Source organism: Temnothorax curvispinosus, unplaced genomic scaffold (assembly GCF_003070985.1).
Source record: "Temnothorax curvispinosus isolate PA1 unplaced genomic scaffold, ASM307098v1 QBEX01005876.1, whole genome shotgun sequence".
Taxonomy (NCBI): domain Eukaryota; kingdom Metazoa; phylum Arthropoda; class Insecta; order Hymenoptera; family Formicidae; genus Temnothorax; species Temnothorax curvispinosus.
The window spans coordinates 94,582-116,953 of NW_020215656.1; the positions used below are offsets into that span (position 1 = coordinate 94,582).

General features: G+C 41.3%; 1 protein-coding gene across 1 annotated transcript; it reads left to right on the plus strand.

Annotated features, from left to right (window-relative positions):
* The first annotated feature begins 1,647 nt into the window (after nt 1–1,647).
* On the plus strand, nt 1,648–3,336 carry LOC112455178 (protein l(2)37Cc). Its single transcript, XM_025016947.1, has 4 exons — nt 1,648–1,751; nt 2,139–2,245; nt 2,320–2,741; nt 2,856–3,336. Exons 2-4 carry the CDS (start codon nt 2,158–2,160, stop codon nt 3,162–3,164), a joined length of 819 nt encoding a protein of 272 aa, XP_024872715.1. The 5' UTR covers nt 1,648–1,751; nt 2,139–2,157; the 3' UTR covers nt 3,165–3,336.
* Nucleotides 3,337–22,372: the final 19,036 nt, after the last annotated feature.

The window sequence follows — 22,372 nt, forward strand, 5'->3', positions numbered from 1 at the left end:
AAGTTTAAAAAATACAGGTAAAGATAAGCCTTTAAGGTCATCTGTATACGTGTGATTGTACACCTAATCAGAGACGGAAAGATGCACACAGAAAAATAATCATTTTACAGCCAAGAAAAGCACTTACTTACTTATATTATTTTACTTTTTTAAAGTAAGTTTTTTTTCAACCAAGAATATTTTCTTACTAATTGTTTTCAAATATCTTGACATAAGTCAAGAATATTGTTTTGAGTAAATGTAATTCTTACAATTATTTTATGGTTGATTTGCGGATATACTAGCTTATGCTAAGCTTTACTTAATCCGCAAATCTGCCATAGAGTCATTGCAAGAATTACATTTACTCGAAACAATATTCTTGACTTGTGTCTAGATATTTAAAAACCATTAGTAGAAAATATTCTTGGTTGAAAGAAAACTTACTTAAAAAAAGTAAAATAAAAGAAGTAAAGTACTTTTCTTGGCTGTACAATGATTATTTTTGTGTGTGTGTCGTCTCGTATTAAATTTCTATTCCGCGAAAATAAAACTCTCAATAAAACTTTTAAATGGTCCTTTTAAATGATTTAAAACCGATTAAAAATCAGATTTAAAATTTGCGAGCGCTTGTCTAATTACGGGTAATCGTGGTCGTAACTATAGGTATACTATAATACGTAGAGATACGGGTAGGTAGAATACGGATAAAAATTAGATGAAAATCAGATAGGTAGGAAAACGAATAAGCAAGAGTACGGGTAGGTAGGTAGAGTGGGGGTGTAATTTTCGAGTTAAAAGAAACTTTATATTATAATTGTAAGGAACTTAAGTAGGTATTAGTAAGCATACGGGTAGATAAGGTAGGGATAACGCGGGAGGGTGTAATTCAACAATGAACAAAAAATAATTTTTTTAATAATTTTAAGAAATATTAATTTATCCATGTAAAACTGTAATAACATAACGCTAAGAATTATATACAAAACGATATATTCTGTCGCGAAAATTGTCAATTGTACAAAATTGTATATAAATAATATAATTATGTAATCTCATGTCATTTATCAATACACTTTTAAGTTGTATTGTTACAAATTATGGACGTTGGAAATGCGTATACTAACCATGTGTTAGTATACGTATTTCCAACGTTTTTGTGTAATCCGGATTTAATAATTAAGATAAATCTTATATATATGCAATGTACACAATTTTTTGTCTTGCACTATGTAATTTTGTATTGTTTTATTGCTTTATTATATATTATATTATATATTATATGTATATATTAGATTTTAGCATATACTAAATTGTATAAAAAAATAAAAAACAAAAAAGGACATAAAAAATTATATTAAAAAAAAGAGGACCGCTGATTGGAATCGGCGGGGGTGGTGGAGGGCTTGAATATAGAAATCGGAGTCGGTGAGTGATGAATTAATATTTATATTGAGGTAATAGATTGTTAAATATACATAGCATGTATCTAGATACATTTATGCAATTTGATAACAATAAAAGGATGCTACATATAAGTACTGTTTCTCAACAGAAAAATTGTGTGTATAGCACGGACACGCACCAAGTGGCGAGACTTTATCGGCAGTGCCAGATGTTATTAAAAATTTCCGCATGAAGTTACGCTAAATTGCCATCGTAGCGCTAACTTCGGCTTCCAGATTATCACAGTCTCCATTTTCCTTTTATCAGGGAGAGCTCCACGCGAGAAGAAAATCGAATATTCCAACCCTAAAGTCACGATTTATTACGTAAGAATCAATTGTTTTATTATAAATACTAACGATTATTATCAATTTTAGCTTAATTATACGTTCAAATTATATAAAGACACTGAATATTGATATTAGATCGGCGAAAAGAAGGGTTCAATTTAACCGGTCGAGATCCACTTTGTTGCTCCACTAACAAATATAAGATAATACATCATTACAAAGTATAGTCATAATTAAGAATACTATAATACATTTGTTATTGTCATTTCTTTCTCTTTTTCCCTTGCTGAGATAAGCATTTTCCAAATATATTTCTCCTTAAAATTTTAGGTTAGGACGATATCATGATTATTAGGAATTAACTAGAATAGTACATCAGATTTCATCATCCTATATTACATAATAATATTTTATGTTTTGTAGGGTAGCATAACATTTGATCATGGCAGCACAGTTTTTCAATCGAATAGGTCAGCTCGGCCTGGGCTTAGCATTGACAGGCGGCGTCGTTAACTCTGCGCTGTACAATGGTGTGATATCTTCTATTCCACGTGACAGTTAGCTACATTGTTTTTTTAAATTAATATATTAATATTTTTTCTAGTTGACGGTGGTCACAGGGCAGTTATATTTGATAGATTTGCGGGTATAAAGAACACCGTGGTAGGAGAAGGGACACACTTCTTCATTCCCTGGGTGCAGAAACCAATTATTTTTGATATCCGTTCACGCCCGAGAAATGTTCCTGTCATTACCGCAAGCAAGGATTTGCAGAATGTAAATATCACTCTTCGTATCCTCTTCAGGCCTGTACCTGATTCATTGCCCAAGATATACACGATACTCGGTGTTGACTATGACGAAAGGGTACTACCATCTATTACCACTGAAGTGTTGAAAGCTGTTGTCGCACAATTTGACGCTGGTGAATTAATTACACAAAGAGAACTTGTATCTCAAACGGTCAACGAAGAGTTAACAGAAAGAGCCTCGCAGTTTGGACTTATTTTGGATGATATTTCTCTTGTAAGTACAATTACATTTATTGATTACATATGCATTGTATTATCACGAGAAAGATACGATGTATTCTTGCAATCAACGCATAGATTATCATTATTTCTCTTAAAATTCTTTCAGACACATTTAACATTTGGTAAAGAGTTTACCCATGCAGTAGAATTGAAACAAGTTGCGCAACAGGACGCGGAAAAGGCCCGTTTCTTGGTAGAAAAAGCTGAACAACAGAAGAAGGCGGCTATTATTAGTGCTGAGGGTGATGCTCAGGCCGCGATTTTACTAGCGAAATCTCTAGCTGAGGCTGGAGATGGTTTGGTCGAGCTCAGAAGAATCGAAGCTGCGGAAGATATCGCTCATAATTTATCCAAGTCCCGTCAAGTGGCATATTTGCCATCAGGTCTGAACGTTTTGCTTAATTTGCCGCAGTAAAATAAATGAATTGTTACATGTTTCTACATGAATTGTGCATTTATATCATGAGCAGTTTGTCGCTATATTAGAGATAAAGAGAGACAAAGTGTAAAAAAGAATATAGCCTATATGATGACAACTTCCCTGAAAGTGCTGTATAGCAGGAATATATAGTATTTTGTAATATTCATTCATCGTTTGATTTATGAATTTGCGCCATTTTATAAATATATTAGTCTTCATATTTTTTAGTTACTAAAAACTCCAATGTTAAATAATATTACTTAACATTGAAGTAATTAACCTTTGAATATTTACAACTTGAAAAATATTTTGAAAATCTGAAAAAAATAGCCGGGATGTTCTATACTTACAGAAATTCTTCTATAAAGCCTTCTATAAAATTATCAATTTATATGATGTTTTTCTTTATACATTTATTTCTTCAATTAATTTAGCTTCGATGGTACGTGACATGTAACGTAAATTTTAACACAATACAATCGTACTTTTATTATATATGAATATTATTCATATCTGATTATTCATTGAATAATCTTATGCAAAAAATTATTTCGTTCGGTTCAATCAGAGCTACCGATTGATGAGGATCTTAGTAAAGGCGACAGTGGTAAGATAGACCGGATATTTATATGCAAGTCGTTTAGTTGAGCCGAAGTATGATTACTGGATTTCAATAATGGCTGGAACGATTAAGTTTTATCTCAATCGACAGGGTCCTATTGCATAAAAAGGTATCTTTGATTTTTCATATACAAAGCAAGTACAATTGAAAGGAAAAAGACAAACCGTCAGTTTATTGTATATACATTCGTACCCTCGTATTGATCTTGAATTTAAATTATTGTTATTTATTAACAAGCCAACCAAATTGAATTTGTTTATTCGGTGATTTAAGCTTATTTCTAGTGCACATCGTGTAAATAATCGTTATTTTGCTATTTTTTTATTCGGCCTTTCTGTTATATGTGATAAAAAGAACTCGAGTTGCGAATCTAATTTTACAAACTCAGAGAGGTGTCGACATGTACTTTTTAAATCCGCGATAACGAAACGTCTCGTATTGGTAGGTGATCCGAGACTCGTTCGTTCCGGACGATCCGTTTGAGCGAACCGTCCGATGGATCGCCATGATCAATCAGGAAGTCGAAATTGGTGGAAGATTATCTCGGTCGGGGTGCTCGCATCTCGCCTCTGTCGGCACAAGCTGTTAATAGAGAAAACAATCCATCATAATTTGGCGATCGTCGCGGGGCGCCTTTACCATGGTGGTCCCCTGTAAAAACGTAAAATATACACGGCGATGTCGGTTGCACTTACACGTGTTTCGGTTACCGGTTATTAATGTCCGGACAGATTTATTATGTGCCTACAACGGGAGCGAATAATTAGTGGCTCGTTTTTTTTTAACCCCGGATATTGTAGGATATTTCGTTTATTATTGTTTTTCAAATTCTTTTCTGATTATGAACAAGACAGAATATTTTATAATAATGTTAATTTATTCAAATATATAAATTATAAAGTTTTGTTAACGCGTGGACATTAAAATTACAGGGAGATCTAGTAATGGTAACTTCGTGCGATATTGATTTAAAAATTTAATCCCATCTCCTCGATTCTCAAAGATACCGAACACTGTATCACGCAGCATGCAACGTTTGCTTCACGGTTGTGCCACACGATAATAATATAATATAATTTCCGCGAAGTTACTACAAATAGAGAGAGGCAAATGAGAGAGAAAGAGGGAGAGGGAGAGAGATAGAAAGGAAGCACCAAGGAGGGTTCGCGGTGGCAGCAGCACGGGGCGAGAGCAGATTAGCGTGAATAATGAAGACACGACCCCGTGAAAGCCTAAGCGGGTCTCCTTAAGTCTGTTCCTTCGAGTAGAAGCCGAAGCTGGAAAGGGAGGATGCTGAGGGAGGACGGGAGGGAGGTGGAGCGGACAGAAAGGAGGTAGAAGCAGTTAATTACTCCTCCCATCCACGGGATAACGACTTCCCCTTATTTGTCGAGAGGCGCAAACAGCCAACCCTCTGCAAAATCCCTCGCCAAGACGCTTTCTCCAGTGTATACGCGTACATTTGACTTCATATACACGTATATACGTGTATCACGCCATGTATATACATGTATATTTGTGCTCGTAGGTAGACAGGACCAAGGACTACCCGGTCCATCTCGAAGTACCCATTTCGTACATATCCTCGATTGATCGGTCAGATTTTCGCGAGGGGATAAGCACCGTCTCGTTAAATCGAAATGCAAACCTTGGCCCCAAGATCAGTCGAATTTAAGACAGTAATAAGATGATCGAAATAATCGAGACGTTTTGACCTGAGAAATCTACGAGATTTAATATCTAAAAGACGTAATAACAAAATGATTAATTGATTACTTAGAATAATATTTGGAAGTAATGATAATTAAGAAGAAATGATAATTAATTTAATCCGTTATCTATGCGAATTTCTCGAGTCGAACATTCCGAGCGAGATACACATTTATTTCAATATTCTTCCGTGCAGATTTATCTTCAAGCGATATATACTCTCGTTTAAATTCGTTATATGGATGATACGACGTAAGATCGTCGTTAACCACCGCCGTTGTCCCCTCGCTGAGTCGAAGGGCCATCGACAGCTACGGAGTGATGCGGTATAACACATGTTACGGATCGAGCCACGAAACATGCAACGAAACAAATGTTAGGTACGCCCGAATACACGTACGGGATGCGAAAGGAACGAGAGAAAGGGAGAAAGAGAGAGAAAGAGAGACTAATTACGAAAGAAATCATAATAGAGGCACACATGCACCGCGGGCTGCCGGGCTAACGATCGGGCTTCCTCCGCCGCATCTGCACCTGTTACTCAGATCCTATGGTCGCGCCGATGCACGCGAACTGCATATGCCGATGGCCTTCCTCAGAGACAAAATGCCTAAGGCTCGCCTCTCATCGGAGTCCCCATAGATCCCGGCTCGAGAAGGGTAAAATTACGTCCTCTAGAAATTCATTCCAACAAATTTTCTACGTCTTAACGATCCGCAGAAGAAAGGAAATATATAGAAAAGAGGAACAGAAAGAAATTGACAGAAATTTATTTCGCGAAATTAAATTCTCAATCTTCCAAATCAATGCCGAGTTCTAAAATATTCGGCTTCCATTCATTATTCTAAATAAATCCTCTTCTTCTCTCTCTTTCTTTTTACCTGTAATTAATATAAATTCTCAACTTCAACGTTATAGCTGCACATAAACACGAAAGGTATATAATCGCCCACGACACGTACGGCGACGCTCGAGTCAGAGACCCGAGTCAGCACCGGCGTAAGTTACCGGCGCGACTAGTTATTAGACGCGACTAGCTACATCATCGATATTAATGATACGAGCGGCGGGCTATAAAATTTCCATCGATTAGGTCCGCCGGGTCGCAAACCGCGCCGGCGGCTCGGCTCGCGAGCGGGCGAGCGCGCTCCCCATCTCGAGTTCGTAATCGTAATTAACATCTCGACCGTTCCGTTTTACTCCGCTTACAGAGAGAAAGGGAAGTATCGTCGAGCTTGAAAAGTCGCTCACGCACGACGAGTCAGCGTAATAACGGCCGCTTTGAACTGACCACGATCACGAGGAACCAGGGGATAAATGCGAGAGCGCGCGCGGGCGACCCCGGGGTCCGCCGCTGCTCGTTACAGAAATCTCGTTAATTAAGGCGGAAAATGTGCGCGAACGAAAACTGCCGCCGGTCCCACCGCGTTGTGCCTAAAGGTAACGAGAAACGATCTTTTTGTCTTGATACGGTCCACGGGGCATGCGGACCGTAGCCCCGCGCTGGTCCGCCCTTCCTGGTCGTCGTTGCATTAACAGTCGACGATGAAATTGGATGAACCGCGATTTTAAACACTCGCGCTGACCGCCGCCGTCGTTTCGGCTCTTTTCATCCCGCCGACGAGTCGTGCGTATGATTACGTACTTTGTTCGCGATTCTCGGCTAATCAACGACGGATATTTACGTTCGCGAGTTCCATCGGACTGCGTTTTTCATTACGGCTTTATGGTGAAACGTGCGGCAAAGTACAAATATCGTTATTATTAGAAATGAAATTTCGATAGGCAATTGGATCGAATAAGCATAAAATATTTTCGAGCGGCGTCTCGCTCTTAAAATTGGTCGTCGCGATTTTTTCTGAGCGATTTCAGCGTTTCCAGCAAGTTGTTTCGAAGTTGTTTCGCTCGTGTCGAAGATTGGCGTGCTTCTAAGATAAACTACGTACAAACAGTTTAACATCTTCTCTACAGCCTCTTCAAGTTTGTCAAGAATAATAAAAGCTAGCCGTTGCGAAAATTGATTGCAATCGCAACTGCAGCGTCTGTTCGTTAACACTCCGGTTGCACGCGAGCGATAATTTGAAATTAGAACGCCCTTCTAAGTACTTTTCTGATGTAAAAATTTCCCTCTCCGGGCCCGAGGCAAGGCCCGGCTGTGGCAATCTTCGCCAACGGATGGCCGGGGTGTGAAGATATTACCCTCTAAAGGTGTTTTAACCCGTCAGAACAAACGCGGCCGTTCGCCTCCTGCAGTCGCAATTTCGAGAACACTGAGTCAGATTTTTCCTTTTGTTCGCTTCCTCTCCTTCCCCTTCGCCTTCACTCGAAACCTCGCACGCGAGGAATAATTTTCAATAAATGCGCCGCGCGATTTCATCCCGACGAACAGTCTCTTATGATGCGATTAGACTGGTTGTGAGACTGGTATGATACTGACGCACGGAAAAAATAAGCTTCAACCTTTTCTTTGCGAGATACAAAAGTTTTATATTCTTTCTCTATGCAAATTTCTTAGCCAATGCTAAAAATATGCCATTCCTATAGGTTGCCACTGCTTCTACTCAATATGTCGTTAATTTAATTAAAACATTGGAGTTAAAATAATACTGTATTGTGTAAAAATAATCAATTTCAACACACGTGGTAGTTAAAAATAACAAAATGTTATTTTATTCAAGGTATTGGTTTAAATTTTGTCCTTTAATATTTAACAGTGTAAAGGTACACCTTAATTGAGTCCTGCAGTCCAAGAAACCTCTCTCTACTCCTATCTGTCTCCAACTCCTTCGACGAAGTCTAGTTGCTTAGATATGTCATACCTACTTGTCGCCAAGTCTAATACCGAAACGATCGTTGGAATTAGACGGTGCGAGAATGTCAGAGGCGAAAAAGATAGTGACCATCACGTTATCGCCTCGCCCCATTCACCTCCGTCAGTTCAGTGGACGAGGTACACAGGTGAGAGCCCGAGGGGGCCACTCTCTTTCTCTCTCTGCTTGGCTCGCGATTGATTTAGATCGAGGGAAGTCCCGAACAGGCCCTGTAATCACGCTGGCACGCCGGGTGCGTACGCACGCGAACGTAATCCCCGGGGGTACATTAGGATCCGGGAGGGAGGAGAGGGACGGAATTGCAGGAGGGATGCTTGGGTCTCCTGCACTCATGCGCGCGCGCTGGATTGTTGTCTCTCGAATTTACTCTCTCGTCAAGGTCGGAGAATGAGACGCACGACGATTCTCGGTAGAACGAATTAGACGGGAATGCGTCTACCATGCCGGAACGTTCGATATATTACGAGCTAAATAGGAGAGACCTTCGAGGGTCATTTAGTGCCTAACAAAGCAATTAACGATAATGGAAAAAAGAAAATCGCAGTAAATCAGCAACTGCACTTGAGTTTTGGAAATCTCCCTTAACTTTATTTCAATTTTCCGTGAAATCCACATGCACGCTATATCTCGTTTTGCGGTAATACACCTTACGAAACTTCACGTACCCTATTTCACAGTAATACAAATTGTACGTCGTTAAAGTTAGATGGAAATTTGTGGCCGGAAAGTAGGATGGCGCTCCCGTTAGGAAGCTCCCTCCTCGCGAGTATCCTCAGGAAGTGCCGAGGTCATCGCGTGCAGACCCGTATGGGACGATCGCGAATTTCTATTGTCGACGGCGTACAAGAAAGAGAGGTTCACGGCTACGGTGTACGCAGGGTCAGGTGATGACACTGGGTGTCACCGTTATACCCGGCGATCACCTCGCAGCGCAAATACGAGCGTGCATATTCGAACGAAAGTGGAACGGCGCGACGACCGTGCAGAGTTACCTCCGCTAATGGAAAATCCGCTCGGCGGATCAAGAATTTTTTTTTATTTTGTCTGAAAAAAATGTATCGAGATGTTCTAAGTTACTAAAGGTTCGCCATTTTTCAGCGATTTTTAACTCTGAGAAATTTTTCTGAGAAATCTCTTTGCGATGAGAATTTCGATGTCATTGCGATAAACGTTTACCTTTCCTAATCCCCATGATTTTAAATTAATTTTCTAAAGGAGAAATTTTTTAGTGGAAATATTTATATGGTGAAATTTGCGGATTTTCATGCGCGATGCGCGCACGACCGCGGCGGACAACACGCACAATGTGAAATACTCGCGTGACAAGAACGATCGACACATTTTACGCGACATTCGGCTAACGGTCGAGTTTCTTACCGGCTCTTCATGAAGTATATGCGCGACATTTTTATCTCCTGCGTGATAACCGTTCGCCATAGTCACCTTTTTATTCTTTTTCTCCCTCGAACGCTCGAGTCATACGAAACGAGCCCCCATTTCTTCCTCGCGCCTTCGACCACCTTTCCGACATCGCGCGTCACGCGACTGTGCTCAGAGAACGATTTTGCATCTGAGATCGATTAATTTCTCGAGGTTGTGGTCTTCGCGAGCCCACACGTTTCCTTCGCTTCGGTCTCACCTTTTCCATAGATTTCTAAATGAAAGATTAAGTGGTTTAGATAAAAATAGGCTAAGTGTTTCAAATAAAAATTCGACGTGAAAGGCAAGGATCACACACATAGATTCTTGCCTTTCTACATGATTCCATCAGATTGAGATTTTTCATATCTATGGCCTTAACTGCCTGTTTATCAGCACGTTCGTTGAACGCTATTTGCGCCGACGCTTGGTACCGTCATTTCCACGGTCTCGCGCGGTCTCGGTAACCGTCTCGACGACGACCTCGTGACGAACACGACGACAGGTAAATGGCGTTCGCCGTGACCCTCGTGATCATCCAGCAAGCGGCTTCCAGGATCGGCGGCGGCCGCGGAGGACGACAAAAGCGGGGCAGCTCGGTTCCCACAGGAGCCGCTCTTCCGTGCTGCCTCGTACACGTACACGTACACGTACGTTAATTCGAGGGAGAGGTCGCGCGGGCTGGAGGGACACATCGCCTGCCGGAGGATCATCGCCGACGTGGAAGGAGAGACCGGCAGGCAACATATGTGTAACGTAAGGGGCGTTTCGTGGCTGCGGTCCCGTCCGTCCGTCCGTTCGTCTGCGGCAAGGAGCCCGTAATTGCCACATCCTCAGATGCTGTCGTGTGTATGCCCGGGTCGCGCGATGCATTGCACCACCACCACCACCACCACCACCACCTCCACCTCCACCACCACCACCACCACCATCACCACCACCACCACCATCACCACCATCACCATCATCACCATCATCACCACCGTTACCAAAATCGTCCCACCGCTCCATCGTCGCATCCGATGCACCGACCTACCAAGGGCGGCGGAACAGGGAATTATGTGTGAAAAAGCAAATTAAGAAATTTTGATAATATTGGAAAATATCAATTCCTTTATCAATGATTAACCCTTTATTTGGTAATACTCAAGCAACATATTTGCTCTGCATATTATTTTCGCTCTCATGGTTGAAGTCCTAATTCCTATCATTACCGTTATGATGTTTTTAGTTTTCAGTATTAACCCTCATGTAACAATCAGCTATATTGAGCCCCGAAACATTTTACCTCAAAAAAAAAAAATTAATAGAAATAATAATACTGTATATAAAATAAAATATTTACAAGGATAAAAGACTAAAATATTTGCACTTGGCTTCAGAAATATCCTCAAGGAAGAGATCGTACAGTTTCTTCGCGAAAACTGGTATTTCTTCTCTCTCTATTGCCATAATAATCTTTTCGAATTATATAGTTTTGGTCTCAACAATATTTCTGGTTTACATACCTTATTCTGCATAAACGTACTTTATTTCTTGCAGCAAATTATTGCTTGCTTGATTTACATACCAGCGTGCAAAAGCACGTGTTGAGAGCTGCGGCTAATTTTTTTTATTTCCTAGCGTCGCCTAATATTTATAAGTCTCGCAGTTTTATGAAACGGGGCCCGGTCCGCCGCCCTTACCGCCGCGGCCGTAGCACGTACGTATGCACGCGCGTGCAAGATGCAAAATACGCGTGTGCGTGTCCGCGCGACGCTTCCGTCACGCGACCTGCTGTGCGACCATCGCGCGTTCTCTCCCTCTCAACGAGCTTTTTTTTCTTTCGTCTTCCTTTTCTCTCACCCGGGACTGCGGAGCCCTCGGCCCCCGGTCATCCGTCGTGGATTTTGATGGACGGTGACTCTCGCACGAGAGGACGAATTCCCGCGGATGCGGATCCGCAGGAAGGACGGATGCGCGCGGAGAAAATTGCCCCGCTTGGGGTGGAATTAATTTTCGACTGGCCTTCCTTCCCGCCCTTCTCCCTTCATTCCCGTGCGGCTTCCTTAGAAACGTACCTCTGGGTGTTAATGTGTACATCGTTGTCGCAGAAGCGGCTCTTTAATAAATCGACAAAATGTTTTGGGACTTCACTGCGAAAGTATCCCACACGGTCCATTCAAGATTAGACGTCCATTCAATGGAGCTCCATAGCTCTGTGCGACGTCTATCTCTACAGTGGAAGTCAGATATAGATCTCTAATATAAAGATCCGTACTATTTTCATAATACGTTATTTATTTTTAGTATACATATAAGGGTATCCCATACTGTTGGTATAGGCAATGTATTTGTATTAAAACAGTATAGGATACCAATCTTATATTATTACATGTGTGCTTATATTCACATTTACGTGTATTTTAAAAACGAGAACATACATTGCTCGCGGGCCCTCTAATAATTGTTGGTGTTACTACACATGAGTTCTCAAATAATGTGCGTGCGCGAATATATACACCACTGTGTACTTTATTATCTAACTGAACGTACTTTTCAAACTTTCTTGATAGATTCGATTATCTGAACACATTTGCTACGGCTGTTTTGTCACAAAACTAAATGTGCAGAAAAAGCGTTAAAAGATACTAATTAAAGCGAGCAGATTTAAGGAACGCGGAAAAAAGTATAGACAAAGTAGCAGATTTATAAAATCTATTACTAAATCTCCCTGTCTGAACACTCGATTTTATCTTACATTACATTTGTCTTACATTCTTGAATAGTCAAATCTGTCGAGAACAGATTTTGAAAGTGTCTGCTGCAAATTTTGTCAATAGAATATCAGCAGATATATAACAGAATCTTCTAATAGAATTGCAGATTGACCGCAGAAACTGAGCAAAATCCGCCGTTTCGTAATCATCTGAATGATGTATTTCACTTAAACGTTTACGAAATGACAGATTGTACTTGGTTTCTGCCAACAATCCATTATCAAATTATATCAGCAGACTCTGCTGACAAAACACGAATTTAATGCAGACATAGATGATATCGGATTTATTGCGATAGTTGAACAGATCTTCGCATGCACATTATTTGATGTTATATGTAGTAATACCAGCAATTACTAGATGGCCCACAAACAACGTATGTTCTCGTTATTAAAATAAACTTAAGTATATAATATAAGCACGCATGTAATAATACAAGATTTGTATTCCTCTATTCTTTCAATACATATAAATAATTGCCTATTGGAATAATATGTAGGGATACTCTATATATATACTAATAATAAATAATAAAATCGTAAATAATTCTTTTATACTGCGGGCAGTTTGCTTATTGGAATTATTTCTTTTTGGGATTATTTCTTATTAGCGACGCTAATAAAGATCTCAGAGTTAATAAGAAGATCGCCGAGGATTGTTAGAGCTTTTGAGCAATTAGCGAAATGTGCTTTTTTTTCATCACTTTAACGTCGAACGTGCGCGGTTACCAGCAATAAAGGGAAACAATTATCGCGTTATCTCGGTGTCTTCGCTTTGTACAGCGGCGGTTGTTAAATTTCTCGCTTTCACGATGGATAAAACGACGCTCGGCTACTTCGACCTGAGAACTTAAACGAAGAACAATCCGCCGCCGACTCTCTCCCTTCCGGCCTTAACAATGTTTTTGTCCGGAGCGTAACCACGATTTCGCCGTAGCTCACTTTTTACCGCGGCGTAACGATACCGGCAAGATTAACCGGCACAACGTCAAATAAAAGCGTCGGAGAAGAGATAACGTAATAAATCTTCATTAGGTAGGAAAAAGCGCCGGGCACATATACACGCAGATAATACGACGATAAATGACCGCGCGGCGCCCAGGCGTTTCCTTTTCTTTCCCCGGGAAATCGCAGGCAGAAGTAAAGATATCCGACGCAAAGAACGAGTAATTTACAAAATTATCCGCTAATCTGATAAAATTGCAGAAATAACGCCGCGTCGTATAACCCATAGGAGCAGATTTGAAAAATATTCAATCTATTCAAGTAAGATACTTTAAACTTTAAGTGTCTTTTTTTAAGGAACTTCGAAAACGTATTATCAAGAAAAAAATGTTATAGTTGAACAACGAAGTTAAACGAACATGAAATCAGATTGAAAAACGGGCACGTTCTTATGTCATCGTTTTTCGAACAAGCATAAAGGAGGATATTCTTCAAGGCACTTTGAAATGAAAGGTTTCCCTTCGTAAGTAGCAGGTCAACTTCAAATCCACCCCCGCGTCCTGGGTACGCGGAATCCTTCTAATTCAATCAAGCTCCCAAAACCACAATGTGCATCCAGAAGCGTAGAATCGACCCCAATTTAACTCACGCATTTCACGTGTCAATCATTATAGTTTGATGCTTGAGAACCGGGTTACGCCTCCCGATCGTTTCCGCTACCGGCGGAAGTTGAACCTGTAATTTTCCACGTAATTTGAACGGAACTTTCGCCAAAATCCGTAACGCAGGAAAGTCACCCTTTAATAACGTTCTTCTTTTTCCCATATATTTTTCCAAGATATATGTTGCAATCGCTTCGATATTCTTAAGAAGATAATTAATATGTTTTGCAAATATTGTAGTTTTATACAAATACAAACGTTAAGTGAAGAAAAAGGAGTGAATATTTAAGTAAACTTCATTTACGTGTCAAAACTTAAATTTACTCTCAATGCACCTTCTTTCTTCGATAATCCTTCCTGGATTAAGTGTCGATTAACAATTTAACGAAATATTGCATATCTCAAGATTAAAACAGCGTTTTGAATTTTGATATATCAATTTTTTATTAGGCAAATGAGAGTACGTGACATTTCCGTACAAGTTTCCGAGGCGATACTCCACGCGGATGAATCTCGTGTCCGTTACCTCGGGATGAGAGAGGCGCAACCTCGACGTCTCTGAGAGCAGCATCCGCGCAGCGTTGCTGGCGCGGACCGGCCGCCCTCGCTCGCGCGTCTCACGGCCGACAGCGTAGAGGTAGTAACGACGAGATTTACAGTGGCGCTTGTAGGTAATAAGTCATGCCCGACGAACATGTCGCCTACCGCAGACCTTCGCGCGTGGCCCGTGGCCGCATACATAAAGATGATATGCCGGGTATGAAACGCGATACGCGCGGCGCGGCGGTGTATATACCGGCGCGGCCACTCCTTCCCGATAATATCGCGCCAATGCGCCACTGCAACCTTTCGGGATACACACGTTTGACGCATGCACGCGTGTACAGGCACGAACATCCGTCGCTGCCGCTACTGCTGCTGCAACACGCGTGTCCTTCGCGTAATCTGCGAGGCGTCGCAACATTGACGTCATCCGCTTCGCGCCGTAAAAGATGCTTAAAAGATGCCAACCGATTGAAATCTGGAGCAGTTCGAGGCGAGAATTTACCTACTTAACATCACGTGAAACATTGACATAAAAATTTATCTTCAAGTTATTTAGTTGTCTTTCCTAAGATTAAAATTGACTCTCACGTATATCGTTTATTCTCTCGATATCCGATTCTCTTCAATTTTTTTCCTAATACTTTATTTCAAGACCAGCGTTTGTCGCTTTATATGGATCTTGTATAGAGTACCTATGTTGCGACTATTGAGATACATAATACAAATGATACAATATAATAGTATGATATGACATAGTAAAATACAAATGGGATTACGTTCAGATGATTATATTCTGTTTTGGAGGAATATGAGTGACTAGTGTGGAAAAGATCGAGTTGATGCTAAATAAAAAGGGTTTACAATCTGAATGAATTTATGTAGTGGATATCGATTTGAGATGCGGAGGAATGGAGGAAATTCCTAATTGATATAGTGGACAGCGCTTTGGGGTTGATTTAAGAAGATAAAGAAATTATTTTTGATTTTTAGAATGTGGTTTTTTATTTCTCTTACAACTAATTCTTGGTGCGGTTGTTTCATATGAACCATCGTGCTTTTATTGCATTTCGTAGAACTTTATTCTGAAATTGTTGGATTTTCTTTATGCTGGAGCTCTCTTCGATTTATTCCGACTTTGCTCGGTTAATTCGCATATCGTAGACGATCTCGCGCTTCCCATGTCTTTTGGAACTTGGCACGAGAATTTTCACACAACCGGTGTATAACTCTCGTCTTTCTCTTTTTCATAGCGATCTTCCGTCTCTGGCCGCTGCAACCGTCGCATCCCGCTGACGATATTGAGTAGAAGATTGCGCCGGCCTCTGCATGTAATGATGATTGTCCGGAATAATTTCGGTGGCGCGCCGCTTTTTGAGTGTCACGCCATTCGGGGCAGCGAGCCTGCGACCGCATCGAGAGGGCGGGGGGGGGGGGGGGCTCGGCTAAATCTTTCGATGTAAATTTTCGCCCGGTACCTCTTCCCGCTCTCTTCGTCCTCGCTACCGACGATAAAATTGACTGGCGTGTAATTTTTCGGTAATTCGTACGCCTGACGCCGCGCCGCGTTCGGTTTTGCATCCGCTCCAGAGTCTTTTTGCTCCAATTCGCGAAGCTCTCGTCTCTCCTCTCGCGTGCGAAATTTCGTAGCCATCGAGGGTTAACCGTTCGTCTCGGGGATAGGCAGATTGAGAGGGCAATTTGTCCCCTATCTAGCACAAGCCCGCTGAGATCGTAGAGTAATCATAAAAATGACGAGAAAATTTATTATGTACAAGAACTATTTGCCAAATTGTATTAAATCATAAAATTAAGAAAAGGAGGAAATTTATTTGAAAAGATATTAGTTATTATCGGAATAATGTTGACAGCGATCCCGGTAATATTATAGTAATCCCGTATGAATGTGCATAGAAAATGGAAGGCTTATACTTCGGTCCCTCTAAATGATTATTATCCTAAACGCGAAATTCATCCCTTTTGATGAGCTGCGGAAGAAAGGAGCATCATCCCGCCCATCGAGATCCTTCTTCGCCACACGATCGTAGCCTCCTCGCCTGCCCCCAAGAGAGCTTCGATATCGATGCGTCTGTCTTCTTCAGCTTCCAGATCAGTCGGATACTCAATATCCCGATACCTTATCGCCCACATGATTTCTGAACCGCTTGTCTAGGTATAAGAGAGATGTATATATTCGTCGAGAGAAGCCCGGTGTGTATGTGTATGTGTGTGTGTGTGTGTGTGTGTGTGAGAGAGAGAGAGAGAGAGAGAGAGAGAGAGAGAGCCCGTGCCCGGCTAACCCGGCCTCTTTCCCCTCCTTCCCCGTCCTCTCTTCTCTCTCGCTCGCGCGTCTCACGTCCGCTGGCTCTCGCTCTCTTCTCGCTTACCATCTCAATAACGCGAATGACTGAATGGTCTGAGTCTCGAAATCCCGAGATAACCTTTATTGTAATTACAATGAAGCATTATATATACGCGGTCGGCATCCACGGAGGTCGGAGGTCATCCGACCGCTGAGGTCTTCACTCGGCTTTGCTCACCACGTCTTACCGTTTCTCCCGTTCTTCTCTAACGCCCGTTTTCATCTAGCTTCCCTAGCGCTATCCCTCCTCGATTCCACGCGATAATGCGAACGATATATATTTTTACGTTATAATGGCATATAAGAATCGATAATGAAAATTGACGAGAAGTTTTGATCTATATTTCTTATATAGATCAAAACAATATTATTAATAAAAAGAAAATGTTGCATCTCGCGTATATGGAAATATTAATAAGTGGATAGAGGGAAGTCTACTTTCTAAGCACGTATATTCTTCATAATTAAAATTTAATAACCCTTTAGCTTAAACTATCTGTGGCATGTTTTACGTTTGCACATTACCACACGTTACGCTGTTATTACGAAATAATTACGCAATAATTTCGCAACGAGACTTGTCTCGGGTTAATCTCCGCTCATTAATAACGCCTTGTCCGTGTCTCATTATCTTTGCACTCTACGAAACCTTCTTGAGGTCGAACGGGGAACGGGCGGGGGAGGCAAAACTGGCCTTTTCAATTAATTTGTTTGCGCGTGAACGCCTCTTCCTGCCGATGATTTACGGATTTTCGATCGATGAATCTCTCCCCACGAGCTCAAGCGTGTGGCTAGTGAGTCACGTGTCTTTACACGTGCATCTCAGAAATAGACACTTACACGTGGAGCTTATCTCGAATATCGAATTAAGACCTCCCTATTGCAGTTTATTGTAATATCCTCTTCCCCATTGTAAATTCAATGAGATGTATTATTCCGGCAACAATAAGATATGAAATGGATTTAATATATTTTCAACTAAAATCGTTTAGCGTGATAAATGAGAAAATTTTTTAAGCATCTAATTGTTAAATTCATAGATGTAATTTATATATGCAAATCAAGGATGATCTTTTTATCCTTAAACCTTAATATCGTGATATTGACGATTAATATCACGTTTGCTATGGCGAAGAGATATTTCTTAGAGAATTTTAGTCGATTCCCTCATTCCCGTGAAGTCCTGTTTTCCGGAACTGGTTGCCGGAACGGTATAATTATCCGAATATTAATAATTCAATCGCGTATATGATTAACAGGTGCCGAAGATCGGCGAGTCTCTCCGTCTGTTTTGCCTTTCCTTTTTTTCACTTGTAAAAGGGTTGGTACTCGATGAAGGCGGTGCCGACGACCACACAGAATGCCGATGAGAGGCATGTCTCACGAGTACTCTAAAATTACTTTATACGGGGTGTTCGACACGCAGTTGTTATTTTGAATTGTATTCGGGTACAGAAAATGCATTCGTTGTACTAAATTTTAATTTATGACCCTTTTCCCTGTCCATTTTTCACATTCGTTATGCACACACACTTAATGTGACACGTAACTGACAATGAGTTTCCATTGTTTTTCTTAAGGCTTCAGTTTATCAATCTCACATCCTTGGTTTGATGAATGGATTTCATTTCTTTTTGTCGGTTAGTCCTAATTTTCATTTCTAGTCTGAATATTGTGGACTATGAAGATTGGCAGAATGTTTGTGGCATTTTCTCTTGAAAATTACACCATCTCTTTGTACATTTAATTTTTTAATTCTCACTTTACGCTCATCGGAGAGCTTGAAATTATTTAATTTATCTATCACCGTGTCGCTGAAGATGGCTCAAAGATAAAACGTATGATTTATAATTTGTATTAAATTATTAATTAAATGTTACATAGCGTTAATTTATTAAACGCACAACTAACCGCGTTTAATTCTCAAAGCCGAATTTGTTACTCGTTAATTTTAATATCGAGAGTCTGTAGTTAATTAACCTTTATTTATCTGTTCTAAATTTATCCCGGAGTAGATTTACAATTGAACGGGACCAGATCAGTGCGACGGACAATCAAGGCGATCTCACGTCGCGGGTCGAAAGATCGAAACTGTAAGTGCGCCACGTCACGGCCGTCCATTCTTTCGCATACGGGCTACACCACCCGTTAGAGAGGCTGTTACCGCACCGGGTGTGATTTACGCGTCCCCTGATTTACACTGATTACGGGGGCCCCGCCACGTCGCAAAAGCAAATACAGCCTCCTACCAGCCTCCCTCCCTCGTGTCCCACCTCTCTCTCCGCGTCGGGCGGCCGGTTGCAGGTCGTCGGGCACCCACTCGCCCAGGCCAACATCAATTCCCGCTGATTGATTTTACTCAGGTATTAAATTAATCCCCCGGAGACCGGCGGACCCCGATCCGTGCCGTAAACGCTTTGCCGTTCGCCGCAAAGGGGCACCCGCGAGTGCGTTTTATTCGCGCATTACCGCCTTATTATCGACAGCCCTTCTCGAGCTCTCGACTATTTTTATCCCGTGTGTTACATGCGCGCGATCTGTCTTGCGCGGTGCCTCGCTTTCCTGCACGATGGAATGCTGAGTAATAAAGAACAATCAGATAAAACGGAATTATACGAAGCACGATTAAGCATATCTACAATAACATCTTGAGTACATTTTTTTTTTTTAAATAAAGATTACGTGTTATGGAACTTATAGAAATCCTTTACTCTTTCTCGCGTTAGTACAGTTTCTCATGATCAAATATCAGGACATTTAACCGCAGCGGTTCGCGCGGTTTTATAAGAGGATTTAATCAACAAAATCGGATGAACGTCACAATACAACGAGACACAATAATACGGTACACGATCTAGTATACGTGTTTATCGTGACGTAAAGCGGGCATTTCGATCGGCCTAATCGGTCAAAAGCACCGGCAAGTATTTGAAATTGCAACCGGTTCCACCGACTACTCTCGCAATGATTTCCGATCTCGTTCTCTTCTATTTCCCCATCCTTCGAAATGCGACGGCGATACTCGTTAAGGGCCGACTTCTCTCGCGCATCTCTCGCATCAACGTGCGCTCGTACAAGCCGGCGCGGCGTTTAATATCCGAATCCGTCTGGTATTTATCACCTCGTAGACACGCCGTAACAAATTGGTTCGCGAAACATTCAAGAATCATTCTCTTTTCTTCTTCACGATTGCTTTGCTCTTTAATTCTCCCTTTATACACCCTGTTCGCTCTTTTTGTAATCCTTATCATTTCCAATCTGCTTTCAATTAATAATTATTATTTCTGCTAATGTATAAGATTATATTAGAATACTATAAATACGAGAAATAATATAATTTATTTATTTATAAGGAAATATAATATAGTAATTTATTTGTTAGCAAATATCCATTTTTCATTGTTTCTACTTTCTTTACACAAATCATTAATTCAATCGATAATGAACAGTAGATCATAAATCAATCAATAATAATACGTAACAATTTACGTAGCACATATATTGGACTCTGTCGTTAACCATAACGTTTATTTTCGTGCCTATCACATCGCAGGGACACACGTAGCGATCGTGAGGAACGACCCTGAGACGCGCACACGGCCGGTCTACCTCGAATTCGCCTAATATTTATCGCGCCGTGGACACGCCGTGGCAAATTGGTTCGCGAAGCGTTTAAAAGCCTCCTCGTATGAGACACATCCCTCCACTGCCTCACTTTTTATCGCTTCCACCTCGCTTTCTCTCGTTCTTGTTTTGGTCTATACGGTGTCCCGCGCGTCCTGCCAAACTCTTTTTGCTCTTCCGGACCGTCTTCGGGCACGAGGAGAAGCCCTCCGGCAAACGTGACCGGACGGGCCCGAATCATAAATTCCGCCGGGTAATGTAACGTCCGACGCGATTATTTACTGATACTTACCCGACGGCCAGCAACCCACCGGCGCTACCTACCAAGCCGGGGACTTTTCCTGGACCGAGGTTTCAGCGCGACGTACCGAGATGACAACATACACTCGAGAAACATTAACGACGTAAAATATATACACGGGGCTTGCATATTCAGTTGAAAGAATTTAAAACAAAAAGATATCGTTACGGCATTGCTCCCAAATGTGTTAATTTTTGAAAATACAAATGTTAATATAAATTGATGTGATTAATAGCACGAGAATAGATCATTATTTTTATCATGCAACACGATATTTATTGTAAATATAAAAGTAATGTACTTGATACTATATATATATATATATACCGTGTCTCTTTGATAAAAGTCACTCTCTCGCATCTCGCATAAAGTTTCGTATAAATTAAATCCGGTATGAGCTTTTACAATAATTCGCGGAGGGTGTCCGACATATAATATATGTCCCAACTTTAACTTTTGTGTCCTCCCAGAAGTGCCTCTCTTGTATTTAAGAACGATAACGAGCGGCGTTCATTTTTAGAAGCGAACATTAAAAGTGGGGAAGGTTTTCGAATTCTCAAACATATTAAAAATTTTAGATTTCTGAATAAATATTCAATAAGATCGATCGATATATCTTAAATAATTCGGGTATATCCGTCAATCAGGTCTTTTTCGCGCAACGAAAAACGCACAAGTGACTTCCTCGCACAGTGCGAGGAAATGTTGAAAACCAGGAAACTCTAAATATATCCGCAACGGAGTGCGCATTCCTACCTGGCGCAAATTTGCAGTATAGGAATCATAGTTGCCTTTCGGCAACGCAACGCCGGGCGGTTGGTGGTCGAGCGGAAAAAAGTGGATGAAGCCGCGGAGGAAGGATAGACGCGCGGGGGATGAGACTCATCTCTCTGTTCCAACCCCCGAGCTGCGCCAACTTTTCCTCGCTTCTTTCTCTTTCCCGATCCCGTCCTCTCGTCGTCTTTCTCCCTGTTTTCTTCTGTCGCTCCGCGCGCAGACCCGCAGACGCGCAATCCGCAGTATTTCGCGGCAGAGAGAAAGAGCAAATATCTCATCGCTATGGAGAGCTAGAGGGCGGCTTCTTTCTCTCTTCTCTCTCTCTCTCTCTCTCTCTCTCTCTCTCTCTCTCTCTCTCTCTTTCTCTTTCTCTTTCTCTTTCTCTTTCTCTCTCCCTTGCTCTCTTTTCGTAAGCTCTCTTTTGCCCCCCGTCGTTGCAGTTCCCGTGCCCACCCGACGCGCAAATGAGGTGGAAAAGATAAAGACCGCGACGGGCGATCATTAACATGCACGCTCTGCTTTCGAGGAGTCTCTGAAGGATCGGCTGGCGGTGGATGGGTAGATTTGGAACCGCATCTCCCGTGTATATATATAATATATATATGTATATATATATGTGTGTACATAAGTGTGTGTGCGCGCACGTAT

Coding starts and splice junctions, on each gene's coding strand:
- LOC112455178 (XM_025016947.1), top strand. CDS start 2,158: ATGGCAGCACAGTTTTTCAATCGAATAGGTCAGCTCGGCCTGGGCTTA. Junction 2,246..2,319: donor TAACTCTGCGCTGTACAATG/GTGTGATATCTT, acceptor TATTTTTTCTAG/TTGACGGTGGTCACAGGGCA. Junction 2,742..2,855: donor TTTTGGATGATATTTCTCTT/GTAAGTACAATT, acceptor AAATTCTTTCAG/ACACATTTAACATTTGGTAA.